The sequence below is a fragment of the Lissotriton helveticus genome, chromosome 1_1, assembly GCF_964261635.1.
Source record: "Lissotriton helveticus chromosome 1_1, aLisHel1.1, whole genome shotgun sequence".
NCBI classification, from domain to species: domain Eukaryota; kingdom Metazoa; phylum Chordata; class Amphibia; order Caudata; family Salamandridae; genus Lissotriton; species Lissotriton helveticus.
Window position 1 is genome coordinate 1,038,148,988 of NC_136057.1, and position 19,977 is coordinate 1,038,168,964.

The 19,977-nt window shown below is 45.3% G+C and overlaps 1 protein-coding gene across 2 annotated transcripts in view; it reads right to left on the reverse strand.

Annotated features, from left to right (window-relative positions):
* Positions 1-19,977, reverse strand: part of DENND6B (DENN domain containing 6B) — a 269,667-nt gene that overhangs the window by 96,959 nt on the left and 152,731 nt on the right. For both annotated transcript variants that reach the window (XM_078677849.1, XM_078677845.1), the window contains exon 9: positions 17,940-17,995. In XM_078677849.1, coding sequence (XP_078533975.1) covers positions 17,940-17,995 — 56 coding nt within the window. The remainder of the gene's footprint in view (positions 1-17,939; positions 17,996-19,977) is intronic.

Here is a 19,977-nt window from a genome sequence, read left to right on the forward strand (position 1 = left end):
TCTATGATTTGAGCATCAAAACAATATAAAATATATAGATGAGTATACACCAAATGATCAGATATTAAAAATATTTTATGTAATTCACAACCAAATATTGAAAAAGTTTTCACATTTTGAATGTTGCTTCATTATTTGTTTATACTTTATTTAGATGCATTAATGTTAACATTATTTAATTTTGTAAAACCGTTGCAGACCCCCTGAGTAGGCCTCACAGACCCCGTAGGTCCATGTATCCACAGGTTAAAAACCACAGCCTTGGAGACATCCAAGTATGTAGGGTTGCTTCATCCGAAGTACCAGAAGGACAATTCCTGGATTTAAACAATATTTACTTACAACATTTTGCATCAACAAGGAGCTTGCTGATCCTTCTAGGACAGATGACCGACATCAAGAAAGCTGTCCTGATCAGTACATCAAGGTCATAGCACAACAAAGGTTCAACTGGTTTACATAGAAGCAAGGCCAAAACCAAACTCACATCCCACTAAAGTGCAGAATGCTTAAGAGAATAAAGAAAATGAAAAAGGCCATCAAAAAGGAATTCATAAGACATACTTAATACATCTTATTTACCAACAAGTAATTTTTACAGGAACTGAATTATAATGTGGTGACCAAACAGGAAAGCAAGCCAGAATACCATTTAAAGATGCCTTCATATGATTCACTGACCACTTTAATGTTCAGCAACAAAAGCTTTTACAGTGGGCCAGGGTGGAATCCTTTCTAGAGGCGCATATAAGCACTAAACTAACATACATGGAACCTGCTGAGAAAGTGACAGATTTGTTTTGTTAGTGGAGAGGTCTGCAAACCATACAAACGAGTTACAGGAATTAAACCAGCTTAGTGGACCCCTTGAATTTCACAAGAGATTCCAACAAACGAGTTGAAGCAAGGTACACTTATAAATTATGTCTTCTAGAGCAGGAGTTCAGCATCTCACAAAAGTTTGCTTCTGCAAATGATGCAAACTCAAGCAGCATGTAGTATACTTGTGATCCTCACAAGATGGCCACCTGTTATCATTAGTCCTGCCTTCGTCTTCCCACCTCCCCAGCCTCCCAGAATACCTGTGTGCATTCTATCATGTACTGTTTGAAAGTTCTATTCTGGTCAGTTGATGTCTGGTCAGCTGGCGAGGTGTGCGCTCTGCTGTGTTCTTGATGTGTAGTATACTTTTGATCCTCACAAGTATACTACACATCTCCCTCCCTTACAGGGACAATGAAATAAAGAAACCAAGAATACTACACAGCGCTTTTTGTTTAATGTTTTCTGTGGCAAACAAGACCATTTGCAGCAGGTCCCAGGTTTTGAATAGTCTAAGTAATTTTCTAGTTCATCAGCTACTTGTCTAGAACATATTGCAATCTGCTGAAGATGGAATGCTAGTGTGAGAATATGGTGTTGGCTAGGACCCAGTCTGCATCGCTCGGTTGCAGAGATAATGAGATTGAGCTCTCCTCCACTCGTTTTGTTAAAATATTCCTGTAGGATTATCCTTGAGGATTTACCATCCTTTCCCGGAGTAGAGTAAGAATAACTTCAGACCTAGAAGAGATCTGAATGGTTATATATACATCTTGTCTCAGGAGTCTAAACCAGCTTTAAGTATGATAGTCTCTGCAGTGAACTCCTCAACAATAAGGACAAGAGTCTGTTGCCAATGTAATTGTAGTTGAGATGAGGGACTTGGTCAATTTATAGGCCAGCTGGTGGTCCAGAATCTAACTTTGTAGCTAAGTCAAGAGCACAGAAGCCATAAAATCCTACAGCCTCTAAAACCACACTTAAGTCAAAATTGACAAAATGCCCCACTGCCTCAATCAAAGAGATTATCCTCTTGGGATACGAAAATACTAAATCTGCACAGGTGTATATAACTTAGAAAGGGACAGATCTGGCATCTTCCTCTTTTTTTTCTTTTTTTGTCCTCATTTGCCTGACCCTCGTTTCCAAGGAAAACGCCAACCACCTTACGTGTCCTTAGGCCAAGGGTGAGATCGTAGTCCTCTCCTACACCCAGACACGAGTGCCAGGCTGGCGAGAGACGCTTTCCGGAATAACTGAGGGAGGGGGGGTAGTTGGGAGGCCTACCAATCCCCTCAAAACTCCATCAAGGCGTGTTTCGGCCTGTTGGACCAAATGCTCCTTCGAGCGGAACCACCAAGTTGGACCATGGAGTATATAGACAATCATCGGACCCGGGGAAAAAAAAAAAAAAAAAAAACGGGAATCATGACAAGAGATCTAGCTCCACTGAACCAGCAAGTTCCAGAAGGTAAGGTTACGTTTGCTGCATGATCAGGCCAGATCCACCTTTGATGTATCATATAGGGACGTTAGCCAGCCTGCGTGCGTTGGTGCCTTAGAGTCGACCCAAAATTTACAGATCTGCCGTCTCGCAAGGAGAATTGCGTAGAACAGGAAGGTGTTTGCAGGCCCAGTAACGCGCTCATCCAGCCCAAAAATTATTAATGGCAACGTGAGGGATAATGATGTTTTAAGAATCGAATCCAGAGTAGCCTTTACTTCATCCCAAAAAGAGTTTATGGGGGGACACTCCATAAACATGTGGACGTCGGAGGTTGTGGGGAGGTCGCATTTATTGCAGCATTTTCCTGGCTGAAATTTGGATAGCCTTTGAGGGGAGAGGTAGGCTCGATGTACTGTAAACAGGTGATTTCGCCTCAACCAGCAACAGTTTTGTACAGGAGAGTGAAAGATCTTATCCATAAATCCTCACACTGAAGGCCCATGTCACCTTCCCACTGCTCGTCGGGGAGAGTAAACTTCCCATCCACCTCCTCCAAAATGGTCCAATACCAGAAGGCTACTTCTTTACCCCCCGATTGCCTCTCTACAAGCTGTTGTTCCAGATTACTGCTCCTCCCCAATTGGCCCTTTTTCCTGATCAACTCCCGAGACCAGCTAACGAGCTGTATATATTTGAATATTGATAGAGCTGGTCCAACCCAGACATATAGCTCATCCCATTCTACCAATGACCCTCCTGCTAGCAACTCGCCCCATCTTAAAATCCCCGCCTCCTTTAAGGGATCTGCAAGAATGTCCTTAAGACAGAGGGGAAGCCCCGGGGAATCCCAGATTGGAGCGAAGTTTGAAAAATAGGCCAGCCCTATTCTTGCTTTAATCAGCACCCAAGCTTTTGCCAGTGATTGTAAGATCTTTAACCTCACCTTTTTGAAGAACCTCTGGTCCCCGAATTTAAATAGAAATCCATCAATTGGCAGATCCGCTCCGTTTAGCATGGCCTTAAACATTCTCCCAGTAGATGAGCTTGATGGGGATTTCAGCAACATCCTGGAATGTGACAGCTGAAACGCCCATGCGTAGTTTTGTAAATCTGGCAGTGCAAGCCCTCCCTATTCCCTCCTCCTTCTCAATTTCTTCCAAGCCAGCCTGGTTGCCTTATAATTCCAGACAAAGGAATTAATTTCCTGCTGACATTTTTGGAGTTGTTTAGAGTCAAAGGCTAGTGGGATGGTGTTAAAAATGAACGTGAACTTGGGGAGGATGGACATTTTTATTAAACTTATTCTCCCAAGTATGGTCAATGGGAGAAAGGTCCATGATTTTAATAGCGCCCGACAATCTCGGAAGACCTGGTCCAGATTGGTCTGTGCCATGTTACCAATTTCCTGAGTGATCCTTATTCCCAAATAGCGCATGGATGGAGTTACTGCTAGCTGTGTGTTACCGATGTTCCACATCATTATCTCGGTTTTCCCTACATTAATTTCGTACCCCGCGATCCGCCCGAATTCCTCCGCCCTTTTAACAACTATGGGAAAGGCCTGAACCGGGTCAGATGTGTAGATAAGTATGTCGCCTGCATAGAGTCCTACCCGCTTAACCCATCCTCCAAACTCGAAAGAGGGGATGTTGTGCTCCTCTCTCAAAATTTGCGCAAAAGGTTCAATGTACAAATTGAATAGGATGGGGGAAAGCGGGCAGCCCTGTCTAGTACCCCTCATGATTTTAAAGGGCTCTGTGAGGGCACCGTTGACAAACAATCTAGCCCTGGGGTCCCTATACAGGAGATCGATCGTTCGACAGAAGTTGGCCCCCAACTGGAACCTTCTCATAACCGCGGCCAGATAGGGTCAATTGACCCTATCAAATTCTGTAGAAGCATCCAGAGTAAACGTGGCCAGGGGGAGAGAGAAGGTAGAGGCGATGTCTATAGCCCCAACCAGGTCGTGAGTGAGATCTGCCAACTGACGCCCCCTTATAAATCCCTTCTGATCTTGATGGATTATTGAACCGATCATGTTTCGGACCATAGTAGCCTACTAAAATGTATGGGCGGCCATCTAACACTATTTTGGTCAGAAGCCATCTTCCGCTGAGGTCCTCCTTGTATTCAATGATCTGTGCCTTGTCAAAATGTCCTCGTAAGCCTGTTCTCGTTAATTTTGTTTTGGATAATAATTTCTCTAAACGTCACCCGAGTGGTTTCTGTCAGGTCAGAGGATGTCATCCTATACACTTAAGAGAGGTCAGCCATATTGGTAGGTGGATGGGAGGGGGTAGGAAAGGGACATGACCGTGGTGCAATTCCTATCCTGACAAAGAGGCCTTTTAAAACATGGACTTTGTCTGATAGAGCCCTCCAATGCTGTAACCACTGAAGAACGGAGGTTCCACTGCAGCGCTCACATATGCCACTGGGCATGAGCCGCCAGTACGATGCACAAGGCCAGAAAACCAAGAAGCCTCAAAACCGTCAAGGTCAGAACAGAGGCATGAGGTCAACACATCAGGTTCATAGCCTGCATGTCATGGACTTATTGCAAGGACAAAAAGATTTTGCTAGTCACCAAGTCTAAGATGGTCCTTATATAGAAAATCCTTTGCAACGACTGAAGATGGAATTTTCGGTTCATTGATAGAAAACCCTAGAGGCCCAGTAAGGAGGTGATTCATGACTGAGGAAAGCATGCCTACAACAGCCAATCGTCAAGGCATAGGAATACATACATCCTTGAGCTGTGAAGATAGACAGCGACCACCACCATCACCTTTATTAGAACCTGGGAGTCAAGGTGCGGTTGAAGGGCAAAATGGTGTATTGAAAGTGTAACTACCCCCAATAAACCGGAGGAAATGCCTCCAAAACGGGGGGACAGGCACATGAAAGCATGCATTTAGCAACTACATCCAGCTTTCAGAGTTAATAGAAGACAGCACCTGGACCAAAGTTAGCATCTTGAACTTGTCCTTCCAAAGGAAAGTGTTCAGAAACCTGACTAAAGCGGTCTTGATCTCAATTCTTTCACGGCACCAAGAATCAGTGGAGAAGCATAGCATGCTTTCAGTGAAAGGGATATAATCTGTTGATAAGTGATCAAAAAACTGGAGGATCGTGGGGAGGGTAGAAGAAGATGGAATGTAAATGCTATACTAAATAAGAGAGTAGCTACTAAAACTCTGGTACTGTTTGTTAGACCTGTCTGCCCTTTGGGTGGTCCCTCCTCTGATTTATTTCTTTTTGTCCCCTTTTTGCTCCTCAATCCGTTCCCTGCTAAAGTCGTCGAGAAGACCGTCAACAATCAGCTGGCCGCCTTCCTCGAGACGAACGGATCCCTCGACCTCTCGCAGTCCGGCTTCCGGGCCAACCACAGCACCGAGACCGCCCTGATCGCAGCCACCGATGACATCCGAGCACTGCTTGACAACGGAGAAACAGCAGCCCTCATCCTCCTAGACCTCTCCGCGGCCTTCGACACTGTCTGCCACCGTACACTAGTGCAGCGACTCAGCAACGTCGGAATCCAGGAGAAGGCACTGGAGTGGATCATCTCCTTCCTCGCCGGAAGGACACAGAGAGTCCGCCTCCCCCCGTTCAGATCTGAAGCCACCGAAGTCATCTGCGGAGTTCCTCAAGGCTCCTCGCTCAGTCCAACCCTCTTCAACGTCTACATGAGCCCCCTCGCAGACATCGCACGCCAGCACAACCTCAACATCATCTCCTACGCCGACGACACCCAGCTGATTCTCTCCCTCACCAACGACCCCGCCACCGCCAGAGCCAACCTTCACGAAGGGATGAAAGAGGTATCCGAATGGATGAAGAACAGCCGCCTGAAACTGAACTCAGACAAGACGGAAGTCCTCATCCTGGGATCCTTACCCTCCGCCTGGGACGACTCCTGGTGGCCCCCCGCCCTAGGCAGCGCACCCAAACCAACAGACCACGCACGCTACCTAGGCTTCATCCTGGACTCCTCCCTCTCCATGACCAGACAAGTCAACGCCGTCTCCTCGTCGTGCTTCAACATCCTGCGCATGCTACGTAAGATCTTCCGGTGGATCCCCACCGAGACCAGGAAGACGGTCACCCAGGCCCTCGTCACCAGCCGTCTGGACTACGGCAACTCCCTCTACGCCGGAACCACCGCCAAGCTCCAGAAGAAACTCCAGCGGATCCAGAACGCCTCAGCACGTCTCATCCTGGACATCCCCCGCCGCAGCCACATCTCCGGACACCTGAGAGACCTGCACTGGCTCCCGGTCAACAAGAGAATCACCTTCCGACTCCTCACCCACGCACACAAAGCCCTACACAACCAAGGCCCAGGATACCTCAACAGCCGCCTCAACTTCTACGCTCCCAAACGCCAGCTTCGATCGACCGGCCACGCTCTCGCCGCCGTCCCCCGTATCCGAAGAGCCACCGCAGGGGGACGGTCCTTCTCCTACCTCGCCGCCAAGACATGGAACTCCCTCCCGACCCACCTCCGCCTGACCCAGGACCACCTCGCCTTCAGGAAGCAACTCAAGACCTAGCTGTTCGAGCAGTAGCGGACCCCCCTCCCCCAGCGCCTTGAGACCCTCTGGGTGAGTAGTGCGCTATATAAATGCCTTGATTGATTGATTGATTGATTGATTTTGGATGTCCACTGGAATTTTTCAGGTGTTGACCAAGGGGTGAGGTGCTCTGTGCCCCTGTAGGTTTTTGCCTGCCTTAGATGCCTTTCCTGACTAAAACGATGGGATACACAAAATGGTGGCTTATAACTGCCACAACTGATTACCTCAAGGACTGGCCCATAGACTTATATTGGGGATCTAGAACCTTCTGGCCTATTCTGGACACTTGGAACTAGGGGTATAAATAGGCCAACTGTAGGGCGGCCATTTTAGTAGTGACCAGAGAGCTAGAGAGGACTTGGTGAGGAGTGAAGCGTTAGTGAGGGGAGGAAGGCGCACTGTTAGTGAATAGATCGTCCTTTGGGCCGGCTGCGCTACTGGTTGACGTGCCTCCCACCTATCGACTGAGCCCTACCTTGGGGGTTTTGCCACTAATTCCCTGAACTTCACAGTGCCTGAGAGGAATGACCCCAAAGCGCTAGCGGAGAACTGTGGGAAGCTAGCTGGGGAACCCCATTGGGAGAAGAGTGTGACTGGTAGATCCCTTTCCCTTGTGTCCCCTCCTGTAAAGCCTTCATCGAGCCAGGAAGAGGCGGGAAGGGAACTAGTGAAGACTCTATTGCTGAACCCTAGTATAGTCCGAGGCCAAAAAGTCCGCGAAGCGAGACTCACCTTTTAGCCGAGGTAACGGCTTTGGGATTTCCGGCCATTCTGTGGCGGATCCCCCGCTGAGGAGAATCCGTGGGGTGGGCCTGAGGACCATCAGCTGAGCGGCCCGATAGAGACGGAGCCGCGGAAGCCAGTCGGAGCTGACGCGTGAGTGCTGAGAAGGGGGCAGGGTCCGGAAGAGGCTGTCACGCGAAAGCACCCTCCCTCCCTTCCGACGGAGCTATGGGAAGTGACAGGAGAGAGGCGAGGAAGCCCCGGCCTGGTGCGCTGAGAGGAATCTGCAGTGCGGGGGCCGGGAAACTCCAGCGAACAGCGGCGGCGTGATCAGTGAAGGTTGCGCTGACGAGAGAGCTGACCGGTACGATCTTGCAGGAACCCAGTAAGACTGTGAAGAGGAGAGTGGGGCCCTGGAGCTAAGTGGGCCTTGTGGCTGCCTCAAGAGGGGTAGCGGGAGGGGTGAGACAGAATAACCGGGTGTGCCAGCAGAAGTCCCCTAACTGACCGCAATTGGTGGTGAGAAACTGATAGGGAGGCCGGGGTCAATCTCCGTTTTTCATCTAGCGCTTCTGGCATTACCTCAGGAGAAGTGCAACTGAGGGCTTTCAAGACTTATTCAATACTGTGAGGTTATCTGGTTTTGAAGCCATTACGGAGAGAATTTGATTTATTGCTAAAATCGCAGAACTATATCGGGAAAAGGAAAACCTGAGTTGGGAAGGGATTCTTTCTTTTAGAAGTCGTTTAAACACCCAGGAAAGTCATTGGAACAAACTGCAAACACATTGGAGGTGTAGATCCCGCTTTATGGCTGGATGAGTTATTGAAATACCTTGCTAGTTTAAGTTCAGATACCCCTCTGTGAATCCCAGTTCAAATAAGCTAAGTGTTGAAAAGTGACTGAAATCTGTATTTTCCTTCCCAGGGTACCATTGAATCCTCTTGGGTAAAGCCCCGTCGTGTATGGCTACAAGGAATCTTTACTAAATATCTCAACAAGAGTTGTGTACTACACTTTGCTGATTTTAATGTTAAAAATGTATTGTGCATATTCTAATGAACTAAAGTAGAGCTATACTATGTAACACTGTCAAGAAGTAAAAAGAGAACTACACAAAGATTTTATAAAACAGCCCGTATTTTTCTAAACTGGTGTAGTGCCGTTTTTGAATGGATGGGCACTGAGTTACTGTAAGGGTGTATCGCAAGCTTAACTTAGTTAATGCCTTTAGATTAGACCTTCCTACGCTGAGCCAGGCTACCCTATGTGGACTGGTAACCCCAGGTCCAACACTGTTGAATTATCAGATGGAAAAGAGAAATCCTGTAGAGTGTGCTGTTGCTCGGCTGCCCTTAACTAGCTCAAAAGCCAAGTCAATGTTTTCTCCAAAGAGTCTGGAGTCGTAAAATGGCATGTCCATCACAGATGTCTGAACATACCGTAAAAAGCCCGGGGTGTGGGCATGGCAACAAACCACAATGCTGGTGCCCATAGTATGAACTACACAGAAAGTAGTGTCTAGACAGAACCGAAAAATATATACTTAGCAGTGTCCTGGCTATCATGTGCCCTCTATGTGAAGGTATTATGAAATTGTGACCACACTAACCCCAGAAATTAACTGGGGGAGGGAACTAAAGGATCAGGGCGCTAGGAGCAGGCCAGCCTCCAACACAAAATGTTTAACACAAATGGAACCACCCGATATGGATTACGTCCCTGGGACGAACAAATCTTATCCAACGCTGTCTTTATAAAAAGGAGTGCATTTTGGGCATATCCTCAGTATATTTTTATCAAGCTCGTAAGAACTTCTCTTATTAGTTTACTTTGTGCGAAGAGCACAGACGGGACCTCTATGATCTGTAACCGACATCTACGCGAAGGACAGGCACTGCCTGGTCCTCGTGCGCACACGCAACACGTGACCAACCCACCACGCTCACTTCCGTGTGAGACGCATGCTATTGGTGCAGGGCTGGCCTTACCCCAAATCAGGCGCTAGCCTGACGATCTCTTCCCGCGCTCCTGCAGACACCGGACATCAGCTTAGGGGCAATGCAACATAGAGCTTAACGCCTAAAGCAGGTCAGGCATTTAAATGTAATCCTTTCATCGGCGCGTAATGGGAATCCGGACATAACGCAAGTGTTGGCAATTAGCGCTAATTAGGGCTTTTTACCCACCACACACCCAATTTAGCGCACTTTTTAAACCTCTCGACACCCCAGCTCGGTTATCACCGGGAAGGAAAGCAGAATACAACTAGGTGATATCGCGGAAAGCGCACCTCGATACAGTAAGGGAATGCAAGAGAAATGTGTGATGAAAGCATGTTTGGATGAAAAACAGCCCTTCTAAACCCTTACTATTACATGTGTATGCATATGATGTATATATTTTTACTGTGGCTACTCTTGCTTTTTAATTCTCTAGAGTTTGACTACATGGGCTTTCCCTCTATTTCTTCTCCCATGGAGCACGTAAGTTAAAGTTCTTGGGTAAGATGTGAAAGGTTTATCTCCCACTATATAATTCTTTTGTGTGTGCACAGATGAGTCACGTGTTACACATATAGCCATGCACGCTAATTTGTGTGGTTGTGGTTACGAATGGGTTTCTTTAAGTGACCTGACTTACAAGTTGAAGTGGGGAGTGGCAAAGGTTTTCTCACAACAAATTTGGTAAGAACGGAGCCCCCATTTTAATACGGGTCCTGATGAATGCCATGTACCTTTTAGGGACACTAGGCAGAAACATGTTGACCCGATTGAATACGGTGAGGAGATAATAAAGTTCCCCACATCACAGTCCACTGTTTTTTAATACCATACAGTAACCTACTCCATTAAAATGCAATTTGGCAACTGTAATGGTTTTTACATTTCACTCATTCACTATGGGTGCCCACTTAGTTTAGAAGTGCATCCCTGTCGTCAGGTGACTGCCCGCCCTCTCTCAAACCAAGTTTTTAGAGGGCGAGGACGGCCGATGATAAAGCATGACACCAGGTGGTGTGTGAGGCACCAGGTGGTGTGTGAGGCCAGTCTTTACTTTTTGTGACATGTCCACATTCTCAATTGAACCTTGAGCACTTTTGGTCACATTACAGGGAGCAGCCCCATTATGAAACCCTTCTGGGACTGAGAACAATATCTTGCTTTTCAAGTCCAAGAGGGCATGCAAGCAACATCCCAAAAGGCACACAGCATTCAGGTATCTAAGGAACAAACTGGCAGAGAAAAAAATACTTTTTCCAAGGGCATCAATGCATTTCTTTTCCCGGTCTAGTAGAAAAGGCACTGGGGTTTACATTTCTTCCAGAAGCCTGAACAACTATAATCTCAGGTGTTGCATGCTGTATCAACAATGCTGGACACACAAGGGCAGACCTATGCAGTCTAGCAACTGAAAGGCTCATTTGTGGCAACAAGCAAAGCATGACCCAAATAGCTACAACAGCCTCATTCAGAAACGAAACGGTTAGACAGTGGAGCCCTACAGACCTCAGCACCTGACTTGCTATCTCTATCTTGTATGTATATAACCTGGAATTACCCAGAGAATCTGTGTGCAAACCGAAGAAACACCCACTGTCACAATGTAATTCCAATACAGGAATATAACAATGTGAACAAAAAGCACAGGTGCACGACCAATAGACATAGACAAAGACTTTTTTAGAATCCAAGTCCACAAGTATTCTTCCAAATTTCTTCTTTTATTTCAATGAGGATTAAAACATGATCGAGATGATCAAAACACGCGGTTTGTCCTTTGCAAACTGACTTCTTCAGGGCACAATGCGTCAGTACACTTGTAAGTGTTGAAAACACTCCAAAGAACGAGGAAAGTGGTCAAAGTATGATATGCTTCCATCATTGAAGTATTTTACTTAGTTTTAAGCAGCGCCTTGTCTATTAGGGGAGGCAGGTATATGTAGAAAATCACTCCAGGGCGACAAGATCCATGGTCCCAAGTAAGGGAAGAGAAAACCAATATGATTGCAAAGTAGCAACAACCGGCCAGTATCAGTCGGTGTGTACCTCCCTCGTTAGCCGAATCAGCCTTATTCAGGACTTCATTGAACGGTTTCAAAGGTTCAGAGGTGGAAGCACCCGACTGTAAGAATTCAGAGAACAAATATGGTGGTGGAGTGAGCTAAAGAATGATGATGGATTAAACCCAGATCAGTTGACTGGGGGTGAGTGCTTGATTTGCTCAAACGCTCCGTCCATCATCCCCTTTGGTTTCGCTTTGTTCGCCCTAAGTTGGCAAGGTATGCCCAGACATGGGTCCCTTGCTCACTTTGCCACTGGATTCAAGCTAGCCTGGCTAATGGCGGCTGATTAGCCAGAAACGGGTCCCAGCATGCTTGTTTCCGGTCCAGGGAAGACATGGCTTGGTAGTTCAGGCTGGACTGTTCCCATGAGGCACAGAGTCAGACTGATTTGCATATGGCCAAGTCTGAACTGGGGTGGTGGAGTGAGCTAAAGAATGATGATGGATTAAACCCAGATCAGTTAACTGGGGGGAGTGTTTGATTTGCTCAAACACTCCGTCCATCATCCCCTTTGGTATCGCTTAGTCTCCAAAGCAGGCAACTGTAACCCCAAGACCTCCGTAGCCCTTGTGATCCACTACAGTGAAAGAGGCGCTTTCCTTAGAAAGGTGGCCGGATGGTGAGTCCAATTCCATCTTAAGTGAAGTACCAGCACCACTAGCATTTGAAGGTCAAGATATAGCCCACAATAAATACAGTGACAGGACAGCAAATCGTCTGCCACCTCATCATCACCCTCATTGTGTGGAACATATTCAAGACCATAGATGACATTGTAGTCAAAACCAAAACTTCCCACAATCCGTAACTAATATTGGTAATAAGGCAGATTCACTACAGGGAAGTCCTCCCAAAACATGGGCTGCGCCTATTTTTCTTGTAGCTTAACATATGCCGAGATCTAGCTGAACTTTGTCCTGGACCCAAAACCATGGTTTTGACTGGATCTGAAGTCAGCACCCCTGGAGCCGTGGCCAGCGTCAAACCAGCCTTAAAAGGTATCCCATCTTTTTGGCACCTAGGGTGATAGCTTTTATGGTGAAGGAGCGTGTTTCGATCTGTTGACTTCACAAATAAGTGCTGGAATTGGGCTGGGAAAATGCTTAGTGTTGTTAGCTGCTACCAAGGAAGGCCACGCCGGGGGAGGCTAACTGGAGGCCCCTAATTCCTAATTATCCGGAAGAGGATCTGCATCATCTCTTTGAAGGCCATAATCTGTTGCAGAGTCAATGATGGCTCAGGGAATTTTGAGCACTGTGGTTTCAGTTTCAGAATCGGCTTTGAAATCAAATAACACGGGGGTCATTCAGGTCTTTGGAATGGCGAGTGCGATACTTCTCCCTGGAATGGCAGGATTTATTATGTTTGTGCTAAGACTGGTCTTTCAACTTTGTCTTCGATGTGCACAGCAGCCTAGACCGGGAACTGGAGTATGACCAAACCCATTTCTTGTGCTAGGCGACATACAGATTCATGCTTCCGGGTGGTCTTCAGATGAAAAGAGCATTTGTCGTGGGACTTTGAGCCATACTTGGATTCTAAGCACCAAAAGGGAGATGTCATGTGTGTCCATGAACAAAATCTGCTTTCTGCAGGGGCTTCTGGTAATCAGCAACAGTGACAGGGGACACTGGTAGCGCCAACTGCAGTGGACTCATTTGAAGTATCTTGGGCCATGGCATTTATTTGTTTGCAAACTAACCATTGACTCTACTTTAATGGATATAAAAAGTATGTATCACAGAGACCTAAAGATGTCAATCAGTCCCCAATCCACTTTCTCAAAATTTGAGTCAGGGCGACCCTATAGAAAATCTCCCCAAGACAAAGTAGTTCAAGTTTTAAAGACCTAAAGAACAAGTTACTTACCTTCAGAGGCACATTATCTGATGGGGACTATCTAGCCGCAGATTCCTTACCTAAGAATATTCCCCAGGCATCAGAATGAATATGGACATTTTATTGTGCACTGTTAGGTGGTGTTGATCGGCTTCGTGTCGGCTGTGATGTGTGTTGTACCTGTATCGGTGCCACCCCAGTGTGCTGATGTTAGTTACTTATTCGACTTTCTACACCAGAAGCAGGGAGCCAGAAATAACTGCTGGGGTGAAAACTTAAGGCCCAGAAAAAGTTGTCCCATATACTCCAACCGGGTCGCAAAGTGGGGAGGATGGAGGTGAAATGGGGGAACAAATCTTCAACTAGTGTCTATACCACATAAGAGGAGTCGCAACCTTCAAAAAGAAGGAGGCATGTGTCCAGAGGACCAGCTTGGCCAAGTAAAAGGTGGTGCTGGGATGGTGTGCAAGAGTGCCTGCAATTCGCTGACCATTCTCTTGTTACTTTGTCATAATGGCTACTAGAAAGGCAGGTTTGATGGTCAAAAGCTTGAGAGAGCAATTGTGCAGAGGTTCAAAGGGGGCAGACATCAAGAAGGGGAGAACAATATTTAGATCCTACTGGGGCATGATAAACAGCCTAGGGGAAAACGTGCTGCAAGTCCTTAAGAAACCAAGCCTCAACAGGCGACATAAATAAAGGTCGGTTCGGCAACCGCAAAAATTCCGAAATGGCTGAAAGATCACCTTTACCTTTGCCCCTAGCAGAGCCCTGCTGGGCCAACAATAGAGTGAATTGAAGACCCTAAGATATGTGTGCGTAACGGGGGTCGATGTTGTGGGAATCATACCATGTCACCAACTTACGGAAAAGCGTATACGAATTTGGTGGAGGGTCACCTAACTGCCAGAATAACATCTCCGAATTCGGGAAGAAGGTCAAAAGCTGTCAACTGTTGTTGATCAATCTCCTCACATGAGGTGAAGGGTGCACAGATTAAGGTGTAGAACTCTCCCCTTTTGCTGTGACAGAAGAGTCTTTCGAAGAGGTAGCCTGAACAGAGGACCGATGGTCATATTCAACAGCTCACAAGGCACATAGTACCCACTGGTCATGAATGCTGCGCATGGATTGTTTGTGAAAGGATGTCAGGGGTAAAATGGAAAACTGTCCTGAAATGGAAGGTCTATACCTCAAATGAGAAGCACTCAAGTTATCAAATGGAAATTCTAAAGATGGAAAAGTTCAAAAACACTTTCAGTGATACTGAAAAAGGGTTCGGATGCATACTGAAATAGCGAGAGTCATCAAATACCTCATCCAAGCAAATATTCATTGCATCCATAACAAGATGCTTTGGGGGTTCTAAAACTGGCTCAGGCACTGGCTCTCCATTAGCTACTGTAGGTTCCTGAAAATCTTTCTTATGTAATTGGGAATTATCTCAGTGAGATTTACTATTCTTTTATCTTCTTAACTGTCTCATTCATGTTTTAGGGCTAGGGTGTTTCGTTCCAGAAATATATTTTCCAACAAAACCACTGGTACCAAGGATGGAACCAATATAGATTTTCTAACTTTGCACACTACTTTTTTACAATGCAGAGGGCAAAAGTGGGTGGTAGGATGGTGTGTTCCTGGGCTGCCTAGAAATGATACTCGTACCAGGTAGCACCAGTACTGATGTACTGGCATCAGAACTGTAGGGAGACAAAGATGAACTGTCAAAGTGGTAGATTTGATCAAAGGCTTATCAAACTCTTTAGGAAATGTTGTTACATAAATCTTAGTAATCCCTAACGTCGCCAGACTTGCTTCGCTTGGTTAAGAGGCAGATGTAGTAGATTTAGACTGGGTCAGGTGTGACCAGGTTACACAGTACCACAGGACCTGAAGTCTTGCATCTTGCTGCTTGTCATCCAGTGAGTACGAGCAAGTGCATTAGTCCGTATGTATGCCCCATAAATGGGCAATAGAAGGCCCCTGAAGAGAGGGACTGACCCTCAAAACAGTACTTAGAGGCACTGTTGGCGCAATGACCACCCCACTTACCGAAACCCCATTACCCAAAAGAAACCGCTTTCGTTTCACCATGAAGCGCAGTGTACCTTTCTATCCTATCCCTTCTTGGGCATGGACAGAACAGTGTGTGTATTCGCGGATACATTTCAGTGCAGAAAACACAATTATTCATCTGATCTTCCCCAAACACTACACAGAAGCTTTGTCAGAAATTTTGTTTGAAATGCACTGTTTGAAACCCATAATAAACAAACGTGTGGCACAAAGAGGCAGGTTTGACGAAGATCCAATGAAAATAGAATTTGCAGAAACATACCCTGCACCTCATTTAGGAACACAGAGACCACAAAAGATAACACCATACCACTCAAAATAGAGAAAGCACCATAAGACCAACCCCTGAATCATGCAGGATAGGTGAAAATCATAACTGTGTGTAGCAGTTTGTGATGCATGTTAAGGGGTCTGCTCTCGTGCATGGAGAGATGCTTGCACATTGAGGTTTATAAATTCCTTAGAAAGAGCAGACTTCCTTATTGGAGAAACGTTTTTGGGTCAGGTCTGCAATCAAAAGCGATTCTCAATATCCCCATGAGATACTGCCTTATCCAATTTAAATATCTCCACTGAGCATATTTCAATCGGTCCCGTCTGTGAAAAATGGGTGTCATCCAGTCTCCCATTTGTCTCAGGTGTGGGTGCGCAGAGGGCACCTTCTTTCATACAGTCTGGAGCTGCGAGGCATTGCAGCCATTCTGGCGGAAAATCTCGTCCTGCCTGGGCAGTGTCCTGTCCTGGAGCCTCCCGCTCGACCCCAAGCTGTTCTTGCTCCATAGTACAGAAGAGATTGGCGTGAACCGCTACAAACAACACCTACTGTTTTGGGGCCTCACACTTGCCAAGCAGGACATCGCCCACGTGTGGAAGGAGACTTCCCCACCAATGGTGGGTGAAAGACGGCCATGGATAGATGTATGATGCCAGAGATCGCAGTCTACCAGGAAAGGGGCTGCCCACAGAAGCATAGAAAGATATGGCCCTGCTGCATGACATATCAGGGCATAGACCTACCCCCTCTGCCACACACTGACCCTCCATAACCTCGCCTGGGTCACTTACCTCATTACTAAAATAGCTAAGATAAATCACTCTGTTGTCAAGACACATACATTTAGGCATTTGAGGGAATTTTGTGATGATCTGTGCTACATTTTAGTTATTGGGCCAGCCAGTTCAATGTTGATTTTTTCAAAAACGTGGTACTTCCTATGTCGAACTATATATACAATGTATGCTTTGGGCATCGCCCACCCTGTGAATTGTAAACTTAATAAAATCTGTTGTGAAAAAGAAAATCGATTCTCAATGAGTTGGGGAGGAGGTAAAAAGAAATAGTGTATGATTCTTGCATATTTAGTTATATATAAAGGCCCTACTTTCTATTGTGTCTTTGGAAGGGGAGGGTGCCATTCCTTGCCTGTAGCATGAAATTGTCATTTACCATTTCAGCAGTTTTCTTTTTCTTCTCAGTGACACACTCAAGTGTTTGGTAGACTTAGTTGCAAGAGTAACGTGTAACTTTGATTACCCCAACAGTTTTGTGTGTGCACAACTGACACTTATCACCACCATGCAGTTTTTAACTTAATCTATTTGGCTTTTTCTTCTCAAAGCCCTGAGGATGAACAAGTGCCTGGGGAAAAGAAGTCTCCAATGTCTCAGTGAGTGATTCACAATATAAAACTCATCACCACTCTGTAGGAACAAAAAGATGTGAAAATGCAGGAGTCTGTCTTGACAGCTATATAATCAGCAAAAAGTTGCTGAGACAGGAAATACAAGTGTCTGTGAAGACAGCCTTAATAGCTGGTACCAGTTGACAAGAGGAGGTGGAAAGCCAGTAGAGCCAGCTCCCAATTCAACTATCAAGAAATAGGTGACAGTGCGAGGTGAGGAATACATCTTGACAGTTCAGAACTATATGGCTAACAGGATGAGGGGAGAAAACTGTAGAACCTATCCAGGATGCTTCTAGTTCAGCTTAATGGTAAAACGAAGGTTAGGAAGGGATGGGACATGCATTGACAGACCTGAGCACTGCTACAGGGTGACAGGAAAAGTAAGTTGTCAAGCCCAGGTCTAACTTCAGCTAGGAGAAGTATAAATACATCATGACCACTTTTAGCTCAGCTAAAGAGTGACACGAGCGATAGATGAGAGGGCCTTCTACTAGGAGTTCTACAATCAGCTAAAGGTTAATAGGATGTCGAAGGGGTGGATTGATCTTAATACTTTAAACATAGAAAAACTGTGACAAGAGGAGATAAAGGAGCGGAAAGATTCAGACAACACTGATCTCATGCAAAGAATGGCATCTGGAGTAAAGAGAGCAAGCATGCAAGCAAGTTACCCAATAAACAGAAAGCATTGAGTACGCACCTGAAGAGGTCCAGCTCTTGAAGGCTCTGGAGGACAAATGGAGCAGGTAACAAATTCTGAGAGGAAACAGACAAACATTACATGTCAACTAATCAAACAAAATCCACTTCATCAGGCACTTGAAGAGGACAGGCATGCTGGATTCAGATAAATGACAACTTGAGGAGAATAGAGATTTTATTACAGACATGGAGGCTATTGCTATGCAGTAAACTCCTTCTCTGCCAGTCCGCTACAGCACTTCAAAGATCTTAGAGCCAGACTTAAACAACCATAGATTTAGAATATTTCTGTTCCCTTATAAAGCCCCTGCACAACAACATTACTACTCTTGAATGCTGTGATTAATCCACTATTCTTCCTCAAAACATTCACACTAATCATTGTACTCTTTTCTTCTTCTCCATCTTTTTTTCCTTGATTACTCTTCTGCAAAGCAAATAATTATGATTGTGAATTCCCATCACAATTTCCTCACAGTTAAACTATTTTTTCTACACACCTCTTTTTGACTAACCATTTTTTCATCACTTTCATTTTTACGTTTTCTCGCTCAACTGTAACACATGTCCAGGGTGATACACACTGGATAATGCTAGCATTACTTGCCAGATCACCCATCACTGAATAAGCTTTAAAACTGAACAGATTCACACCTGCTTCTTACATATTAGCTCTCGCAGATCTCACAACAGTAGCCGATGATGACACTCTTAAAAGAGGCACAAACAATATCAAGAACTGATCTTCACCAGCATTTGTGTCCTTTTACACATCCCGCTCTGGCTCCTTCATGCATTTTACAATGATATTGAAAACTCAGGTAAAGAAACGAAACAATTGACTGAAGACATGGTATTCATCCTTTTCCACATCTTAAAAAACATCCCACTGGGTTTGTAATATTGGTTACTTATCTCTAATGCCTTAATATCAGATACCCTTCTAAGGAACACTCAATACAAGATGATCAAAACCAATTCAATGGTCATAGTCATGCAGAAAACCAGATGATCAAAACCAAATTCAATGGGCGTAGTCATGCAGAAAATCAAACTCACATCTCACACAAAAATAATGCCTTGCACTCAGAGGTCTTCTCAGCCCCATTCCAGTCATAATCTTCCACATCAAAATACCCTTTCCCAACTGACCTGCCGTACACCATAGAGTGATCACCATCTATTGCTTACCTGCAACAATTAACAGTCCTGTAAAGACCCAGATCCAGCCATTAGCTGTAATTATCCTGTACCTGAAAGGTCAGTCTGAAGCAAACCAATCTACTTATAAAGCTCCCTACACTTCCTGAATCTTCATAATATACTACAGACTGAATTTACAGTCACTGCAATCCACTAAATAATGACATTTCCAATCTGACACTGAATTTGCCTTGATCTGCATCTACTCCACAGACAAGGTGACTTTGTTCTGCTTATAAAAAACTACCATAATTCCTTTGCCAACTGTCAACTTTTCTGACCGCCTTCTACCCAAAGTGTTTATACATGTGACTGCTGTTACATTGACCATACCAAGAAGTATTGAACAATTCTGCAACAGGCTGTTGAAAATCTTTAGAGAAAACAACCCTGCTGTTATCTCCAAACAATTTATGTGCTGATATTTCTTTCTCTGATCACTGTCCACCCTTCTCCTGGTGACCTAAACTTGCTTCCCAGTCTGCAGTGCTTGCATCAGATTCCAACATGTAATCCGGAGTGGGTAAAATTATTCATTCCATGCTTCCAATTCTCCAACAACCCAATGAATGCCTCCTTCACCTCTTCTGTCCCAGACACTTTGTTGCCATACTAAAGTTCCTTCTCTAAACCTGCAGCTTTTAACCAATACAAAGATTGGTCATGCACTGGTCTTCACTTATGAAATTAACAGACTCATGTCTTGGTTTAGCAAGTAATATTTTTCAAAATGTATCTTACTCACTTTCTTTACTGGTAACTGTAACTGAGTCTTCACCGTGTCTACCTTGGAACACAAAAATTCTGAATCGAATATAATTTTATGGAATTTG